Consider the following 18599-nt stretch of genomic DNA (forward strand, 5'->3'; position numbering starts at 1 on the left):
ATTTGGGACTCGGATACTGTGATGTACTGTGGTGTTACTATGGATTTGGGATACTGTGATGTTACAGGGCGGGTGCTGTGGTGTTACTGTGGGTGCTGTATTTTTACGTAGGTACTGTGGTGTTACTAGGGTTTGGGGATACTGTGGTGTTACAGGGCGGGGGTACTGTGGTGTTACAGGACGGGGTACTGTGGTGTTACTAGGGATTTGGGGTACTGTGTTACAACACGGGGCACTGTAGTGTTACTAGGGATTTAGGGCCGAGGGTACTGTGTTACAGGGCGGGGTACTGTGGTGTTACTAGGGATTTGGGATACAGTGGTGTTACAGGACGTGATACTGTGGTGTTACTAGGGATTTAGAGTACTGTGTTACAACACGGGGCACTGTGGTGTTACTAGGGATTTAGGGTACTGTGTTACAGGGCGGGGTACTGTGGTGTTACTAGGGATTTGGGATACTGTGGTGTTACAGGACGTGATACTGTAGTGTTACTAGGGATTTAGAGTACTGTGTTACAGGGCGGGGTACTGTGGTGTTACTAGGGATTTGGGATACTGTGGTGTTACAGGACGTGATACTGTGGTGTTACTAGGGATTTAGGGTACTGTGTTACAGGGTGGGGTACTGTGGTGTTACAAGGGATTTGGGGTACTGTGATGTTACAGGGCGGGGTACTGTGGTGTTACTGGGTGGAGTGATGTGGTTTTACATGGGCGCTGTATTGTTACGTAGGTACTGTGGTGTTTTGGGGATTTGGGGCACTGTGATGTTACATGGTAGGATGATGTGGTGGGTGGTGTGGTGTTACTGAGGGTGCTGTATTGTTACGTAGGTACTGTGGTATTTTGGGGATTTGGGGCACTGTGTTACAGGGCGGGGTACCGTGGTGTTACAGGGCGGGGTACTGTGGTGTTTTGGGGATTTGGGGCACTGTGAAGTTACATGGCAGGATGATGTGGTGAATGATGTGGTGTTACTGAGGGTGTTTTGGGGATTTGGGCCACTGTGATATTACATGGTAGGATGATGTGGTGGATGGTGTGGTGTTACTGAGAATACTGTTATGTTATGTAGATACTGTGGTGTTTGGGGGTACTGTGCTGTTACAGGGTGGGGTGCTGTGGTGTTACTGGGTGGAGTGATGCGGTTTTACATGGGCACTGTATAGGCACTGTGGTGTTTTGGGGCACTGTGATGTTACATGGTAGGATGATGTTGTGTTACTGAGGGTGCTGTATTGTTACGTAGGTACTGTGGTGTTTTGGGGATTTGGGGTACTGTGCTGTTACAGGGTGGGGTGCTGTGGTGTTTCTGGGTGGAATGATGTGGTTTTACATAGCCGCTGTATTGTTATGTAGGTACTGTGGTGTTTTGGGGATTTGGGGTACTTTGGTCTTACTGGGGTGCTATGTTGTTACGGGAAGATAGGATGATGTGGCATTACTCAGATTACTTGGAGAGATGGGTTTGGTGCTGTGCGTCGGGGGATGGGTGCTGTGGCGTTGCTTGGAGAGATGGGGTTACTGTGGTGTTATGGGGTCGGGTACTATGATGTTTTCCGAAGTGATTTGCGGGGTTGGGGTTGTGGTTTACGTACGTTAGTGTGGTGTTGTTACCACATTTATTAACTTTTCAGTGCCATAATTGTGTAAAAATGTCTGTACAGTTTCGTCGTTGGAGGATCGCAGGTTGTATTGACGGGTCGCCGCTTCACTCAAAACCTCTTCCCAGTTACTGTATTTTAAAGCGGGAGGGTCGTCACCTGTGCACGCGCGGGAATTGAGTCCCAAGCGACGATAACAACACACGCTAAAAACGCAAAGTAGATGCTTGTTTGTAAACAATAACACGCCATGGCCACCTGACGCATGCGCAGGTGACGACCCCCCCCCCCCCGCTTTAACTGTAAATCATTTTCGCTGGAAAGACTTCTTGGCTGTTTTTTATGAAGTTTATTTTCACTGAAAGGTATATTAGCTGGATTTTATTTTCACTGTGGACCATCTCTTCAGCGAAAAATAATTTAAAGAGAAAATGGTACATTATACAATTATTTTTCTTTACCTATCCCATATATGAGTGTGTAGATTATTTATTGCTTACGTCTAATCAATTTGAGCAGGAAGACTCAATGGATTCCCTCAGCATACCTTGCCCTCGCAATAATAATAATAATAATAATAATAATAATAATAATAATAATAATAATAATAATAATAATAATAATAATAATAATAATAATAATAATAATAATATTACATCTTCCGCAAGCTTTTATTATTGGAAAACAGACGGATATATTTCGTAACTTTTTCTTAATGAATAGAGATTCGTGGAAACAATGTTTGAGAAAACGTTTTTTTAATTATGTGTTAATTTAATTAAGTGACATTTATTGCAGCTTGCTAACCTTTTCACTCAATAGGTTCCCAATGTTATGAACTTCAACAAAATTACATTCAAGTTGTAAATAACATTGCCTGCTGCATTTATTTTCGATAATCGACACAACATTTGAAAGAACATTTATAATTTCGAGACAATCGCTCGTAGACAATCGCTCGTAGACTGTAATTTGAACGCGAATACAAATTCTAATTCTGAGACTTTGATATTAATTTATTTTCAATGTAATGATAATTGCAGATAATAAGAAGAAGAAGAAAAAGAGGAAGAAAAAATAAGATATTATAAAAGTGGGTGATAGTTGTGTAACAGCGAATCGAGTCTAGCATCTCGGTTTCAATTATCGATATTGGTAAGTTGCGTGCGGGCTACTTCTCTGGAATATAACGAAACGAAATAATAAATTGGAAGAATTGACTCATAAAATATTATTTTAATATGTGCGTGAGAAATTCAAACAAACTACAAGTAGACATTTATTTGATTTATTAATGGGTTTCTGTTTGAGTCATTTGTCTTGCGAAACCACTGTGTAAGGCTCCTGGATCCCGTGTTACTTATAAGTGTAGGTCATGGGATGACATAAACAGTGGACTTCTTTCTGTTTCTCACTTCGTGTGTTCACGAGACACCCCGTCGCACAATCCGCTAAGCAAACAATGTTACAACCCATGCCCGCCTATGTTATCTCATATCAAATTTAAAGTTGAACACAGAATCTGTACATGATGCAACACAGTCTTAATTGAGGATGAATTCCATTATGTTATGAAATGCCCACAACATATTACAATCAGAAGCAAATTGTTTGACTCAATTAGAAATAAAACTGTTAATTTCAATTTGATGGACGAAAAGTCAAAATTTAAATACATTATGGGCAACACTTTCTCATTAATACAGCTCGGCATTTTTAAAAAAAAAATACGGTAATGTGTTACAGTAATTATTACTGTCATGTCTATTACAAAATATGTATACGTTGTCAAAGTTACATGGACAGAAACTTACAGAGTTTGTGTGTCCCCCTAAATCCAAGCGTTCTGAATATGTATACAATAGTTCACAGTCCCTCTATGATAGAGGGACTGGGAATAGTTCTTCTATAGAGGGACTGTGCCTAGTTAAATCTGGATTTCACATTGATCCTCTTCAAGTTTCGTCAATTTTTCACAAAATGTCCACCATTTTGGAATATAAAACTACTGTATGTGGGAACGGAGACTAATATTGAAACATGCCTGGTGCAATTTGGCTATTTGGTGCAATCCATTAGCCACCAAGTTGACACAGCAGTTCAAAACAAAAATTGTGGTCGATGTGAACGAGAAAAAAATAAACCCAGAAACGTGGCATAGTTTCTTATAGGAGATGTGGATAAAAAAAAACATATTTGGCATGCAAACTTCAACGAGGTTTTCAATCCAAACCCTGTTTGCTAAATGCAATTTGGGTAAAAGTAACTTGAAATGTTATGAAGTAAATCCTCGATATTTGTTTTAAGCTTAGATGACTAAAAGCATCATTTTCAGTTGTCTGAGTTTTAAAGCAAAGAGCAGCAGATTTACGGGATGGTAACGTTTCCGCATGTCAGCCTTTGCAGGCGCAAGGGCTGCCATATCTGTATCTCGATCAGCGATCATAATAAAAAAAAAATGTTCACAGATTTTACCGTGAAATGTGCAATTCACATAGTTGTTTTCAATCACAATTTAGAAGATTTGTTATTATATTTATTTCGAGAGAAAATATGAACTAACGATGAGAATCTGTACCACTTTCTGTTATTCTACAATATGCACTATCTGGATTTGCTTTGGTATTGTTTTATAACTGTAGAACTAACATGTATACCATAGTTAGGGACTCGAGTTTATATATTCTTTACAAGTTTGGGCATTCTTTAGCATGCACAGATTCCTCCCGTGTGTGAACTTTTAAATTTTAGCCCACACGCCTGCACGGACATTCCCCCCTCTACCGGAGTGCTTCGCCGGAACATTCACCGTCAATATTCAAGATGCTTGGTGTAGCCTGAACACGAATAATATGAATATCTAATTATGCGTTTGTTCCCCTAGGTTATGTATCCAAGCACAGTGCAAACCGGCATTCAAGCAGGAAAACAAGTACTGCAACATATATATTGATTGTTGAATTTGTCCAATGGTGCGATAAGCCTTTTCCGGAGGGATAGTATGGTAAACATTTTAGTGTAATAACTAACTGGATTCGCATAGTGTGAGACATATTTATAAATGATGATGATTTGGACAATATTTCAACTGAAGATTGGTGGAAGAATAATTTATCCAATATTATGGTAAATGTTTTAGTGTAACAACTAACTGGATTCATATAGTATGAGACATATTTATAAATGATGATTTGGACAATATTTCAACTGATCGTGATTAGTGGAAGAATAATTTATCCAATATTATGGTAAATGTTTTAGTGTAATAACTAACTGGATTCGTATAGTATGAGACATATCTATAAATGATGATGATTTGGACAATATTTCAACTGATGGTGATTAGCGGACGAATAACTTATCCAATAATATGGTAAATGTTTTAGTGTAATAACTAACTGGATTCATATAGTATGAGACATATCTATAAATGATGATGATTTGGACAATATTTCAACTGATCGTGATTAGTGGAAGAATAATTTATCCAATATTATTGTAATTGTTTTAGTATAATAACTAACTGGATTCGTAGTGTGAGACATATTTATAAATGATGGTAATTTGGACAATATTTCAACTGATGGTGATTGGTGGAAGAATAATTTATCCAATATTATGGTAATTGTTTTAGTATAATAACTAACTGGATTCGTAGTGTGAGACATATTTATAAATGATGGTAATTTGGACAATATTTCAACTGATGGCGATTGGTGGAAGAATAATTTATCCAATATTATGGTAATTGTTTTAGTATAACTGGATTCGTAGTGTGAGACATATTTATAAATGATGGTGATTTGGACAATATTTCAACTGATGGTGATTGGTGGAAGAATAATTTATCTAATATTACGGTAAATGTTTTAGTGTAATAACTAACTGGATTCGTACAGTGTGAGACATATTTATAAATGATGATGATTTGGACAATATTTCAACTGATGGTGATTGGTGGAAGAATAATTTATCCAATATTATGGTAATTGTTTTAGTGTAATAACTAACTGGATTCGTATAGTATGATCCACATTTATAAATGATGATTTGGACAATATTTCAACTGATCGTGATTGGTGGAAGAATAATTTATCCAATATTACGGTAAATGTTTTAGTGTAATAACTAACTGGATTCATATAGTGTGAGACATATTTATAAATGATGATTTGGACAATATTTCAACTGAAGATTGGTGGACGAATAATTTATCCAATATTATGGTAATTGTTTTAGTGTAATAACTAACTGGATTCATATAGTGTGAGACATATTTATAAATGATGATTTGGACAATATTTCAACTGAAGATTGGTGGACGAATAATTTATCCAATATTATGGTAATTGTTTTAGTGTAATAACTAACTGGATTCATATAGTATGAGACATATTTATAAATGATGATGATTTGGACAATATTTCAACTGATGGTGATTAGTGGACGAATAATTTATCCAATATTATGGTAAATGTTTTAGTGTAATAACTAACTGGATTCATATAGTATGAGACATATCTATAAATGATGATGATTTGGACAATATTTCAACTGATGGTGATTTGTGGACGAATAATTTATCTAATATTATGGTAAATGTTTTAGTGTAATAACTAACTGGATTCATATAGTATGAGACATATCTATAAATGATGATGATTTGGACAATATTTCAACTGATGGTGATTGGTGGACGAATAATTTAATATTATGGTAAATGTTTTAGTGTAATAACTAACTGGATTCATATAGTATGAGACATATCTATAAATGATGATGATTTGGACAATATTTCAACTGATGGTGATTGGTGGACGAATAATTTATCCAATATTATGGTAAATGTTTTAATGTAATAACTAACTGGATTCGTATAGTGGGAGACATATTTATAAATGATGATTTGGACAACTGATGGTGATTGGTGGAAGAGAATTGCTATGACTATGATGCACTAAGGAAGTACATCATTATGTCATGTCATTTCATCTTGAATTGCTGCCACGTCATGTGGCTGTACCCAATTTCCTGATAATTTTTAACCAATTTGTTGCCAAGGTATTATAAAGACAAGACACAATATTATACACAAGCACACAGTTTCGTTTTCCTGTCATCAATCACGTCTTAGACACGACTGCATCAACCAGACGGCTTCTGTGAATGTAGAATTCCTTCATGACGGAGCATTGTATGCAACTTTTTAAGCAAGGTAATTGACCAAGAACACAACAAACTGATTAAACAATATTCTGTTTAACTTGCATCTACATCTTTCATCCCCATCTCTAAAGTGTCAACGCAATATTTCATAAATTGGAATTAGCAGCAATGAACAACACTACCCGAATTGGAAAGGATGAAAGGAGTCTTCTAGAGGGAAGTACAGTACATACTGAATTTAAACAATAAATGACTTTCACCAACTTCAAAAAAAAAAGAAAAAAAAGAGTATTCTAATCATGACTTTTATAAATCAACATTTAAAACTATTTATAATATAACAAAATAAAATATGCTAAATGCAATGTACATGACATATTTAATACAACACTACAGAATTATTACAAATGGGTATGCATATCACACAAATATATGGACTATAATCTGTGCGGGGAAGGGGGAACATCAGTAGTCAAACAGTAGGGGGGGGGGGTAGGAACCCCAATTATTGACTTGGGTTACACAAGGTTTTATCTGATTGACAGGAAATACAAATTTAAAAGGTAGCAGACTTGGCGGTAGTCTACATGTATAACTAACCTGGAAAAACTTGTCCTGCATGACCTCTACAAGAAATATATAGAATGGTTGGATGGCCGATTCATTTTGCAGTCAAGCAAATGTATTGAAACACCATGTACTATGGGCAAGTCCAATACAAACCAGGCAAAGACACACTGCCCAGTTGAAATACAGAATGTGGAAAATTTCACCTGCTCTATTCCACATGATTAATGCTTACTTTTTTAAATGTATGGTCAAACTAACCAGTGATTGTCGTCAATGATTTACTGCAGAGGTCCAGAGGATTTTTGAAAGTGCACTGACTCTAGGCTTGTCCGTAATCTATGTACCCAGTTTACTTTGTTGACAATACATGTTATGGAGTGAAATTAAGTTTTGAGAAATTTAGAAGAAAAATAATGCCCAAGTCATTTCTCAAAATAGTATCATCAGATAATTACTACAGCACCTCAGACCAAATCGTGTGTGGCTTTGCAGTCTACTCTCAATATATATAATGATAAACATACACATGGCATGTAAATAGGTGAAAAATGTTCAAAACATGATCAATACTTTTGAAGTGGAACAGCACATATGACAGGGCGTACTGAGTAAATTCCACAGTAATTAAATAATACAATCCACATATTTTGTATATAGTCTATTGGAAGCACATCTTTAACATCAACCCACAATTTTATGTATACAGGGCTCATTAAATTAAGACTTGTTTATTTAGACTATACTGTGAAATACTTTATTTCTGCTTGGAATTTATTTTCGCTGAAGAGATGATTCAGTGAAAATAAAATCCAGCAAATATTTTTTTTTTTATATTTCACATTCAACTCATCAAAAATCAGTTCCATAAATTCTATACAAAACACACAACCTTTTCAGCGAAAATTAATTCTTGCTAAAATAAAGTATTTCACAGTATATGTAACTCATAGAATTCATATAAATGCTTCTAATAGACCAAATACAGTAATGTAATTTTTTTTTATTTTTGAAAATTGTGAAATTTTACACCAATTAACATCATGCTTAGCCCATCGAAAATAACACGCAAACTGAATACAAGTATCTTTACTGACAACCACCGATACTATGTAGCACATATCTTCATCTGACAAGTCCATACAAGTTTAGAGACATATGGCTGTATTTTATGGTGTCACAGATATAAAACAATGTATTGTTATACTATTTAAAAAAAAATACCTCAGAGATTAATGTTACTTCAACCATGGATGTACTAAGTACTTCTTAGTACATCCATGCTTCAACCAACACAATTTGTTTATATTTTAGAAATCACAATTATCTGTGAAGAGCCAATGAAAAGTTTACACAGAAGACCTAAATATGAACTCAAAACATTTAGGAGTTGGGGGTTCAGTCTTAATTCAACTGCTGAACTGTTAATGAAGTTGGTATCAATATAACTTATAATTACGCCAAAAATAACATTGAACAGCATACGAACAAAGATATTCGTTGTTCACAAAATACACTTGCTGCTTCTAATGATTAAGCATATTAGCAATAAATCATTTTGAAATGTATCAATTTTGATGCAAATGTGACACAATCCCAACATGGATAGCTTTGAAAATAGAACAGCCAATAGATGCTTCTGTTGGTTTGGTTATAAATAGCAACCAATAGATGCTTCTGTTGTTTGGCTAAAAATAGTAACCAATAGATGCTTCTGTTGTTTTGGTTATAAATAGCAACCAATAGATGCTTCTGTTGTTTTGGTTATAAATAGCAACCAATAGATGCTTCTGTTGTTTGGCTAAAAATAGTAACCAATAGATGCTTCTGTTGTTCGGTTATTAATAGCAGCCAATGGATGCTTCTGTTGTTTGACTATAAATAGAAGATAATGGATGCCTCAATTGTTTGGCTATTCATAGCAGCCAATGGATGCTTCTGTTGTTTGGCTATAAATAGCAGCCAATGGATGCTTCTGTTGTTTGCCTATTAATAACAGCCAATAGATGCTTATGTTGTTTGGTTATTAATAGCAGCCAATGGATGATTTAGTTATTTGACTATAAACAACAGACTCTGAACAGAAGTATGTCTACATGAGGGTGAGAAAGATACATATGAAAACCAGAAAAACCATGTGAGATGCAACTGTACACACACCCCATTCTTCATTATCCTTGACAGAAACTGAAATTCTACCTCCATGATTAGCATAAACCCAAGAAACACACATTACAGTGCCAGTAAATACATTCAAAAAACTGCTTTAAAATAAAAAGTAATATAAAATACAACTCCTACATTATTAATCTACCTAAATATAAAACATTAAGATATGATACAGTAAACATGACAATGGAATGACTCAGTTTTGGCAAACAGTTTCTAGGTACTATTGTACATACATTGGTACTTTCCACACACAAGGAGAGCCGAGTAATTTCAGAGAGGTGATACAGTGAGATGTATTTTGCCAGATGTAGCAGTTGGAGATTACTACATAAGCACTTAAGGTAAATTGAGCAGATTGGTTGTACTGAGGTTATCGTGTGAGAATGAAATCAATCAAGGTTTTACAAATGAAATACCTGTAGTTTCTTTCCACTTAATATTATACATTTAAACAATGTACAAGAAAATACCCTGATGGTTACGAGCAAATCACAGTTATTGACGTAACCAAGAAAAACGCAATATATTATCTCCCATACATAAAATTATTACATATGCTGCTCATTAAAAATGGTCGACTTTTACCATTTATATTCAATGAAGAGAAAAAAAATTACTTTGAACAAAGAGGAAGCAGTACTTGTGTGAATTTTAAAAACTGCCTGAGATTCTGTCTATAGAGGGGATGGTACCCGGAATATGGAGGGCATATATACACTATGTAACCTAGGCAGAGGGGATGAATGGAGGTAAACACTGAAACTGCAGGGTCAAAGTAAAGTTTCCTGTCAACTATCCTGTGAAATTTTTAGAAAGACAGATTATACAGTATCACAGTAGCTGGCAAATTAATGTAAGTCTCTTATCATCATCAGAAACTATATCTGACATTAGCTTAAGCTGAAACACTGTAATAGGCTGCTTATGGACCCCTAAAGATCACACATCCTGGTACTTTTGTTGGCATGCCAACATAAACACTTGGGTAATTTTAATGTGTCTTTTTGTTCCGAACAGAAAACATTTTACTCAAGTAGCTAAAAAGAAACGTTACTGAAATATCACTAAAAAAAATCCATTTTTGATTTTCATACTAATGACAGTACCAGGATGGGTGACATGAAAGTGACCTATTAACCCTTTTGAACACCAGAGCCAACTTGTGTCACCTTTCACAAAATAAACTGATATTTTAAATCAAGACCAGCAGCCAATGGTAAACTATGTCTATTTGGTCCAAAATTACCCCAAAAAATGATGGAAAAGAATATAAAAATGTGTAAAATGTAGCACTAAAATGTTGAGAGAGAAAATGAGTGTGTTCAAAAAAGGTAAAGGCAACACAAGCATAAGCCATTGATAGAACGACCCATGAGTTCATTAATCACTGTCCATTTACATCAAACTACATTTCATTCTTCCCTCTTTAGTTCTAAGTCTAAATAAATTCCTGTACGACTAAACAATTATATGTATACATAAATATCTCCATAGGAAAAAAGTTTCCAACAAACCAATCTCTGCACTGAGCAGTATTAACATTCACTTGATTGATTTCTACATCTGAGCAAATACAGCAAACATGCATACCGGTAAGTCACATGATGCATTTCAACCAATCAGCAGCAACTTCCCATGGCAGAGAGTTTTAAGGCAGTTTTTTTTCAGACAGTTCTAGATAGAGCTCTGACTGTTTCTCACTGAGAATATGCTTTGTAGATTGCAGACATGTCTTCATCTCCGTGACCCAGAGATTTGGCTTTTTTGTACATCTAAGAATATTAAAATCATTCAACAGAATCAGTGTTAGAAAATCTCAATAATAAATATATAAATTCTATAATTTTATAAGATTCTCACTAGTAAATGTTGGAAAATATTTTCATGAAATAAAAGATATTGAGTCAAATCAATGTTACATCAGGACAAGCTGAGACAAATATATGCATGGCTCCAAATTTAGGAAAGGATTTTCCATGCATGTACAAAATAAGAATGGAATCTGTCCAAGCAGACGTAAAATCTGGTTCTGTGATGTTAAAAATGCTTGAATTGGGTACATTTGTGCATTTAAAATGGCCGCCAGTCAGCTATAATGGCCACTCAATGAATATCTTGAAAACCAAAAATTATATAAAAAAAATTTCAAATCATGAATATTTTCACTACAAACAAGAAGGTTACCATCCCTGACCTTTAACTGTACACCGGCACATGTCATTGACCGGGTACATACAGGTAATATGAGGGGACAAGCTTGAATGGCCAGGGTCATGGTATGGAGAATGATGGAAAACATTGTCATACTTACTTCATTTACGGCCGCTGCAACAGGTAATTGTTGTGAATATTCATCTCCCATTGATAAAACTAATCTCATATCTTTCTGCATGTTATTAAGACATGCTGTCAACGGGTAGTCATCATTTAACATGGCTGTAAACAAATCAATAGATTGGTTAGTTTTTATTCATACCCCCAAAGGTCACACATCCTGGTAGTTTAGGGTAGGGGGGTTGGGGGTTGGTACACTGTCATGATGACAACAATAATTTGTTCTATTCTGAGTCACATTTCTCATATTAAACATGTTTAAGTTAATATTAAGACTTTCTTTTTTCGTTTTTTATTTTCAATAGGGAATTGAACAATCAATGTTTTCACACAAGTTATTTTAATAATCATCATTTCAAGGATAAAACAGAGGTCATGAGCATATAGCTTCAACTGAAGACATTCTCACAACAGATGCATAGTCCCTGTTAAGTATTGGTAGTCGATGTAAATGTTCAGTGACAAGTAGAAATGAAAGATGAATGTTTTTTTAACACTAACACAGATTATAGATTGTGTTACTGTTAGTATAGTACCTACGTAGAAACTTAGAACTGTATTGGACTATATCTTACAGAGGAAGAAGCATGAAAGAAAAACGCAGCCAATGGAGTATTGTTGTTCAAGTATCTCCAAAAGAATATGGCTTGCACCATAACCTAATATGTAAGGTCATCATACAAAGTTTGATTGAAAATGCCCTGTTTACCTTTCAACTGAATCAGGTCATATCGCCACCCTGTTCAGCTCCAAGAAACAGTTCCAGACAGTTTTTGACAAAATGGCCACCATTTCGACAAATTTGATCAAATCTCGAAACAAAACATGGTGTTGTGTTATCTTGAAGTATAGTACCTATTGTACACACTTTCAAGTAAATCAGGTCATATCTTTTAGAGGAATCGGCACAATAAAGGAAAAAAACAGAATGGCCGCCAGTCAGCCTATTTCTCCAAGGTTTGAAAAAAATATGATGTGCATGTGTAACCCAATATACATGATCAGCATACAAAGTTTGATTGAAATCACCCTATTCTGAGAAACAGTGTCGGACACGTTACAGAAAGTGATTTTAAGATATTAAACAAAATGGCCGCCATTTCAACAAATTTGATCAAATCTCAAAACAAAACATGTTGTTGTGTTATCTTGAAGTATAGTACCTATGTACAAACTTTGAACTAAATCAGGCTATAATCTTATGAAGGAATCAGCATGAAAATGCAAAAAAACAAGATGGCCGCCAGTCGGCTAACTTGTACTGAATCTCGGAAAAAGTGACATGCACCTATAACCCAATATGCATCATCACCATACAAAGTTTGATTGAAATCACCCTGTTCAGCTCCGAGAAACAGTTCCGGACAAGTTTGAATATCAGAATTTAGCAAATTTGCCATATTTAATCCAATCATAACAAAAATTGTGGGGCAAATGTAGGTCATCATACATTGTCTGTACGCCAAGTTTGATCAGTTAGAGGGTGTCCGAGAAATGGCTCCGGACAGACGCACGGACGGACAGAATTCAGATTAATATTTTTTGTTTTCGGACTTCATCCAAACGGGGACTAAAAACTGATGATGAAAATTAACGGAATTTAGCCAAACTGGGGGATGGGTGATTTTCTAGTGTGGTTTTTAAAACACAACACAATTTTCAAAAACAAAAAAACTTTTGGTTAAAGTGACACTGGATTAATCCTGCTTATCATACTTTTACAGTAAAAACAAAAAAAAACATGACAACTTTACGCACTATTAGAGCTATTGTAACAAAGATGCTGACATGCAGGTCACAATTTCAGTAATTCACTACATCTAGTACAGTATAGTTTATGGTACTGTACAAGTACTCAGATGAACAAATACATAAGGTCACAAGTTGAAACGACTCTGACCGCATAGATTATTGATAATGACAGAGCCACACAATGTAACTATGCTAACTACTCCACAGTACAGATTACAGGGTACTTGTCCAGTATATATATCATACTGACAGACAGTAGGTCACACATTGACAGATTGTGTTGCACACACCATAAAGTAACCTCTGTCACTTAACAACCAGGTATGATAGACTACTGCTGATGTGATAAATGACATTATGCCGAACAGTAACTGATTCAATGTGAAATTCCCATCAGAGACTAAGCAAAAATCAAAGAAAGCTTAGAAAGAACTCCCATGTGCTGAGAGTATTGGAGACACATTAAATATAATTCGAAATTACTTAGCTGAAAAGTAATTATGCAAATCAGAAAATTAATATGACCAGATTTGAGTGTAAAACTAATGAGGTCTGCGCAATGTAACAGAAAATCTATGTCTCCAAGTTTAATTGAAATGTGATTAGAACCAAAAAATTATGAATTATTATGCTTATTAGGGAATTAATATGAACAGATTTTTACCCCAAACTATTTAGGTTTGTACATTGTCCTAGAGCATCTTTGTACTAGGTTTCATTGAAATGGAATAATTAGTACCGTGAAAACTCCAAAATTTCGACCCCTCTAAAAATTCGACCGCCTATTTATTTGCCGGGTTTCGGTGTTTTATTTACCTCCAAATTTTCAACTCCACTAAAAATTGCCGACTCATTCTTATTCGAAAATTGCGACCAGTTTTAGTTTTCCCCCAAACGAAAAAAAAACCGATGTGAGCATTCAAACGGGACCTTCCTCAAAGGCATGAATCCGGGTTTCTGATTGACTGAGAGATTTTTATTTTATTGGTAACGAAAATATATTCTAAATAAACGAAGTTTCAAATAAAAACGAACACAAAAACCTCGGCATGCTGCGTTTCTGAATTGTTGATTATTACTGTACTCAGTAGTGATTATAATAATGTACACAAAATAAATTTGTTGAATGGTTATGAAATACAAATAAAAGTCAACTTAGTTTCATCGTAAGCGAATGATTCCGGTCTCGTATAAACGTTTGATGCTGTAGGATATCCGCCATGTTCTCTTAGGTCAAATACGTCAAATCGCTAATTAACCAATCAGAAAGCTGGATGATGCCAACGTGTTCAAATTACCATAGCTTATTTAAATATGTTAATGTTATTGAACGCAATGCGGAAGAGATTGATGTTGTAGTACGATATTTTGGCTTGGATTTTGATGCGAAAACGGCATGATTTTTTTTAAATAAAAAAATTAGTTGTTTTTAAAAAATAAACTGGTCATCTGAAGAATAATTTAACATTGTTCACAGTGATAACAGCTCATTCTCGAAAGGAAGCTTACCTGCTCACGCTAGTCACGATAAAAATCATACACGTGTACTCTTGAATAGACAGACGTCAATGACTACGGTAAAACTTAGACTCTATTTTAGCCGGCAGGATTGATTGAAATGTCCGAAAAATGACGCCAAAATACACCTTAAAAGTCCCATTTTATTTTCTTAAATCCCATTTTATTTTTTAATCCAAGGGCGAATTTACGGCAGAATTTGGTCCCTCAAATAAGGGACACGTGAGCTTTGATTCTAACCGGATACATTGCACTGGGTCGGGGAGATCGTTTGCTAAACTTCCATGTATCTTTTGTCCAATGGGTACCTGTACTTCGAACATTCGCAAGTTTTCCTAGGTAGTGCGAGACAGCTTTGTCTTTTGACCTATTAGTTTTGTGCTGACCTCTTCTCCGCATCTTGATGTTTTGTTTTGCTTGTCATAATACTCACTGATTGATGACTTTGTTTAGATTTTGAGTTACAACTCGGCCACGACCTTTGCTTTTACCGTGAAACATGAGGAAGTTTACGTCAATTGACGGACATTGCATTTTTTAAAAACTAATGAAGCACACTGTCTATCATCCCCATTTTTTTTTGCTGATTTCTATTCTGAAAAATTCGACCATCCGAAAATGCACCTTAATTTTGACTCTAAAAACACGTCACATTTCTAACACCAATTATTTAAAACCGGTCGAAATTTTGGAGTTTTTACGGTACTTTAGATATCAGTGTGAAAGCTTAAAATTGGTTAATTATGCAAATTAGGTAATTAATATGTACAGATTTTAACCCACAATTATTCAGGTCTGTCTATTGTCCTACAGCATCCATGTACATTCATTGATATGTGATGTATAGTACCTGAGATATCAGTGTGAAAGTTGGTTAATTATGCAAATTAGGTGATTAATATGCACAAATATTTACCGGAAACTAATTGGGTCTGCATAATTCTAGATTCATTGAAATGTGATGATTAGTACTTTAGATATCAGTAGAAAAGCTGAAAATTAATTATGCAAATTAGGTAATTAATATGCACAATTATTTACCCTAAAACTAATCAGGTCTCTGCATAGTCCTAAAGGATCTATGTACCAAGTTTCATTGAAATGCGATGATTAGTACTTGAGATACCTGTGGAAAAGCTGAAAATTAACTAATTATGCAAATTAGGTGATTAATATGCACAAATATTTATCGAAAACAATCAATCTCTGCATAGTCCTTGAGTATGTAAGTACCAAGTTTCATTGAAATGTAATGCTAACTACTTATATCAAATGCTGAAAATTAATTAATTATGCAAATTAGGTAATTAATATGTACTGATATTACCATAAAAACTATCAGGTCTGTGCAGTGTCGTATGACATCTATGTACCAAGTTTCATTGAAATGTGATGATTAGTACTTGAGATATCAGTGGAAAAACCGAAAATTGACTAATCATTATGCAAATTAGGTAATTAATATGCACGGATTTTTACCAAAAATTAATCAAATCTGCGCATATGTTCAGAGCATCTATGTACCAAGTTTCATCAAAATCCAATGAGTGGTTCTTTAGATATCAGTGGAACAGTCATAGAACAGCTAAAAATTAGCTAATTATCATGCAAATTAGGTAATTAACGAGCATGGATTTTTACCAAAACCTAATCAAATCTGCGCATTGGCCCAGAGCATCTATGCACCAAGTTTCATCATAAACCGATGTATGGTTCTTGAGATAGCAGTGGAACAGTCGGACACACATACACACACACACACATACACACATACACACATACACACACATACAGACACACTAACTGCAAAGACTCCCATTTTGTGCTTCGCACATGGGAGTCAAAAATGAAGAGTGTTCCAGGCAGACGGAAATATGGAGTACCCATTATAGACCAGGCAGAGGGAAATGGAGAGTACCCATTAGAGACCAGGCTGAGGGAAATGGAGAGTACCCATTAGAGACCAGGCTGAGGGAAATGGAGAGTACCCATTAGAAACCAGGCTGAGAGAAATGGAGAGTACCCATTAGAGACCAGGCTGAGAGAAATGGAGAGTACCCATTAGAGACCAGGCTGAGTAAAAATGGAGAATAAATATCAGAGGCCAGGCAGAGGAAAATGTAGAGTACCAATTAGGGACCAGGGAGAAAATGACGTATGGTTGATATATAAAGTTGATGTATGAAATATATGACTGGGATGGAATTTGTCAAAAACAAAATGAGTGTCGTCAGTCATCTTGAATAGAATTTACAAATTAAAGAGACGTGCATCAACTATCCATAGTGGTTATTCCTTTCACCAGATTCTAAGAAAATCTGACAACACATGCCTGAGATCCAGTCCCAGACATGTCAAAGTATTTGATTAATGAGGTTTTTCACAACTTAAATGCCCACCAGTTGACCAACTTTGACCGAATCACGAAATCAAAACATGTACATATGTATCAGATAAGGTATTAAATATGTGTGAGGTTTGAAGTGAATTGGTCCAGCTGTGTTTGAGACTAAAATACTAAACATATGTAACAAAATATGTGAACAAGTTTACTGCAAATCACTTCATGAGAGATACATATAAACAGTGATCACAAAATCACAAAAATTCTCAATTGTAAAAATGAATAAAACAGTTTATAATATTTATTGATGTGCTTTTTTATCATTCTGTAAAACATGCATTTTTCACAAACAAGTTATTTTAGATGCCCTGTATTTTCACTAATCCACCTATTTTATCACAAAAATGTTTTTTTTTTAAATATTACTTTAGTGCCAGGGGTCAAATATTGAAGTCACTGCTGTCTCTACTGTTTTTTTTGTCTCAAGTGCCAATTGCACCTGCAAACCAATCTCCCAAAGTTAATATCGCCAGTTTGAAAGACGGGGCAGTGTGCATGTGATTTATACTTATGAGTGAGCAGTCGGCACAGTGAATCATACCCAGAGCCTCGCTGGTATGAGGCTAACACACTAACCAATGTACCATCGCCTAGGTCTGTAATGTGAATAATTGTTGACACTTCAGCTATTGAGACTCAGATAATATAAGCATTGGGCCAATTTCGCTAACATCTCGTAGGATTTTATTAAGTGTTTTATAGTTATGAATACAATTCATAAAGTGATTGACACATTTGTATGATTTGGTTTAAAGAGAAATTTTATTTTGACCCTCAATCATCAAACTGATTTGAACTAAAATTATATTGAACATTCTTTATATCATGCAGTGTTCTCACCAAGGTCTTTTCAGCACAATGGAATTTTTCAGGAAAACAATAAACATTATTGATATGCAAATTATCCACCATTTATATTCAAATTAGGCACCATATTTGGACACAAAGCTGATCAGAACATGGTTGTGTGCATACTTTCAAAACAATCTTCTGTTTGTCATTGTTCTCTTAAATAAAACGAGTCAACTTTTGCTACTTCTTACAAAATAATAACCTTCAAAACTGGTCTTTATTATTTTT

At 35.0% G+C, this 18599-nt stretch overlaps 1 protein-coding gene across 1 annotated transcript in view; it reads right to left on the bottom strand.

The window, feature by feature from the left end:
* Positions 1–7061: 7061 nt before the first annotated feature.
* Positions 7062–18599, bottom strand: part of LOC100367134 (uncharacterized) — a 42029-nt gene continuing 30491 nt past the window's right edge. The window contains exons 13-14 of the mRNA XM_002737981.4: positions 11823–11947; positions 7062–11283 (exon numbers count right to left, since the gene is read on the bottom strand). Coding sequence (XP_002738027.1) covers positions 11209–11283; positions 11823–11947 — 200 coding nt within the window. The 3' untranslated portion in view covers positions 7062–11208. The remainder of the gene's footprint in view (positions 11284–11822; positions 11948–18599) is intronic.

This window comes from Saccoglossus kowalevskii, chromosome 4, assembly GCF_978046115.1.
Source record: "Saccoglossus kowalevskii chromosome 4, keSacKowa6.1, whole genome shotgun sequence".
Classification (NCBI taxonomy): Eukaryota; Metazoa; Hemichordata; class Enteropneusta; family Harrimaniidae; genus Saccoglossus; species Saccoglossus kowalevskii.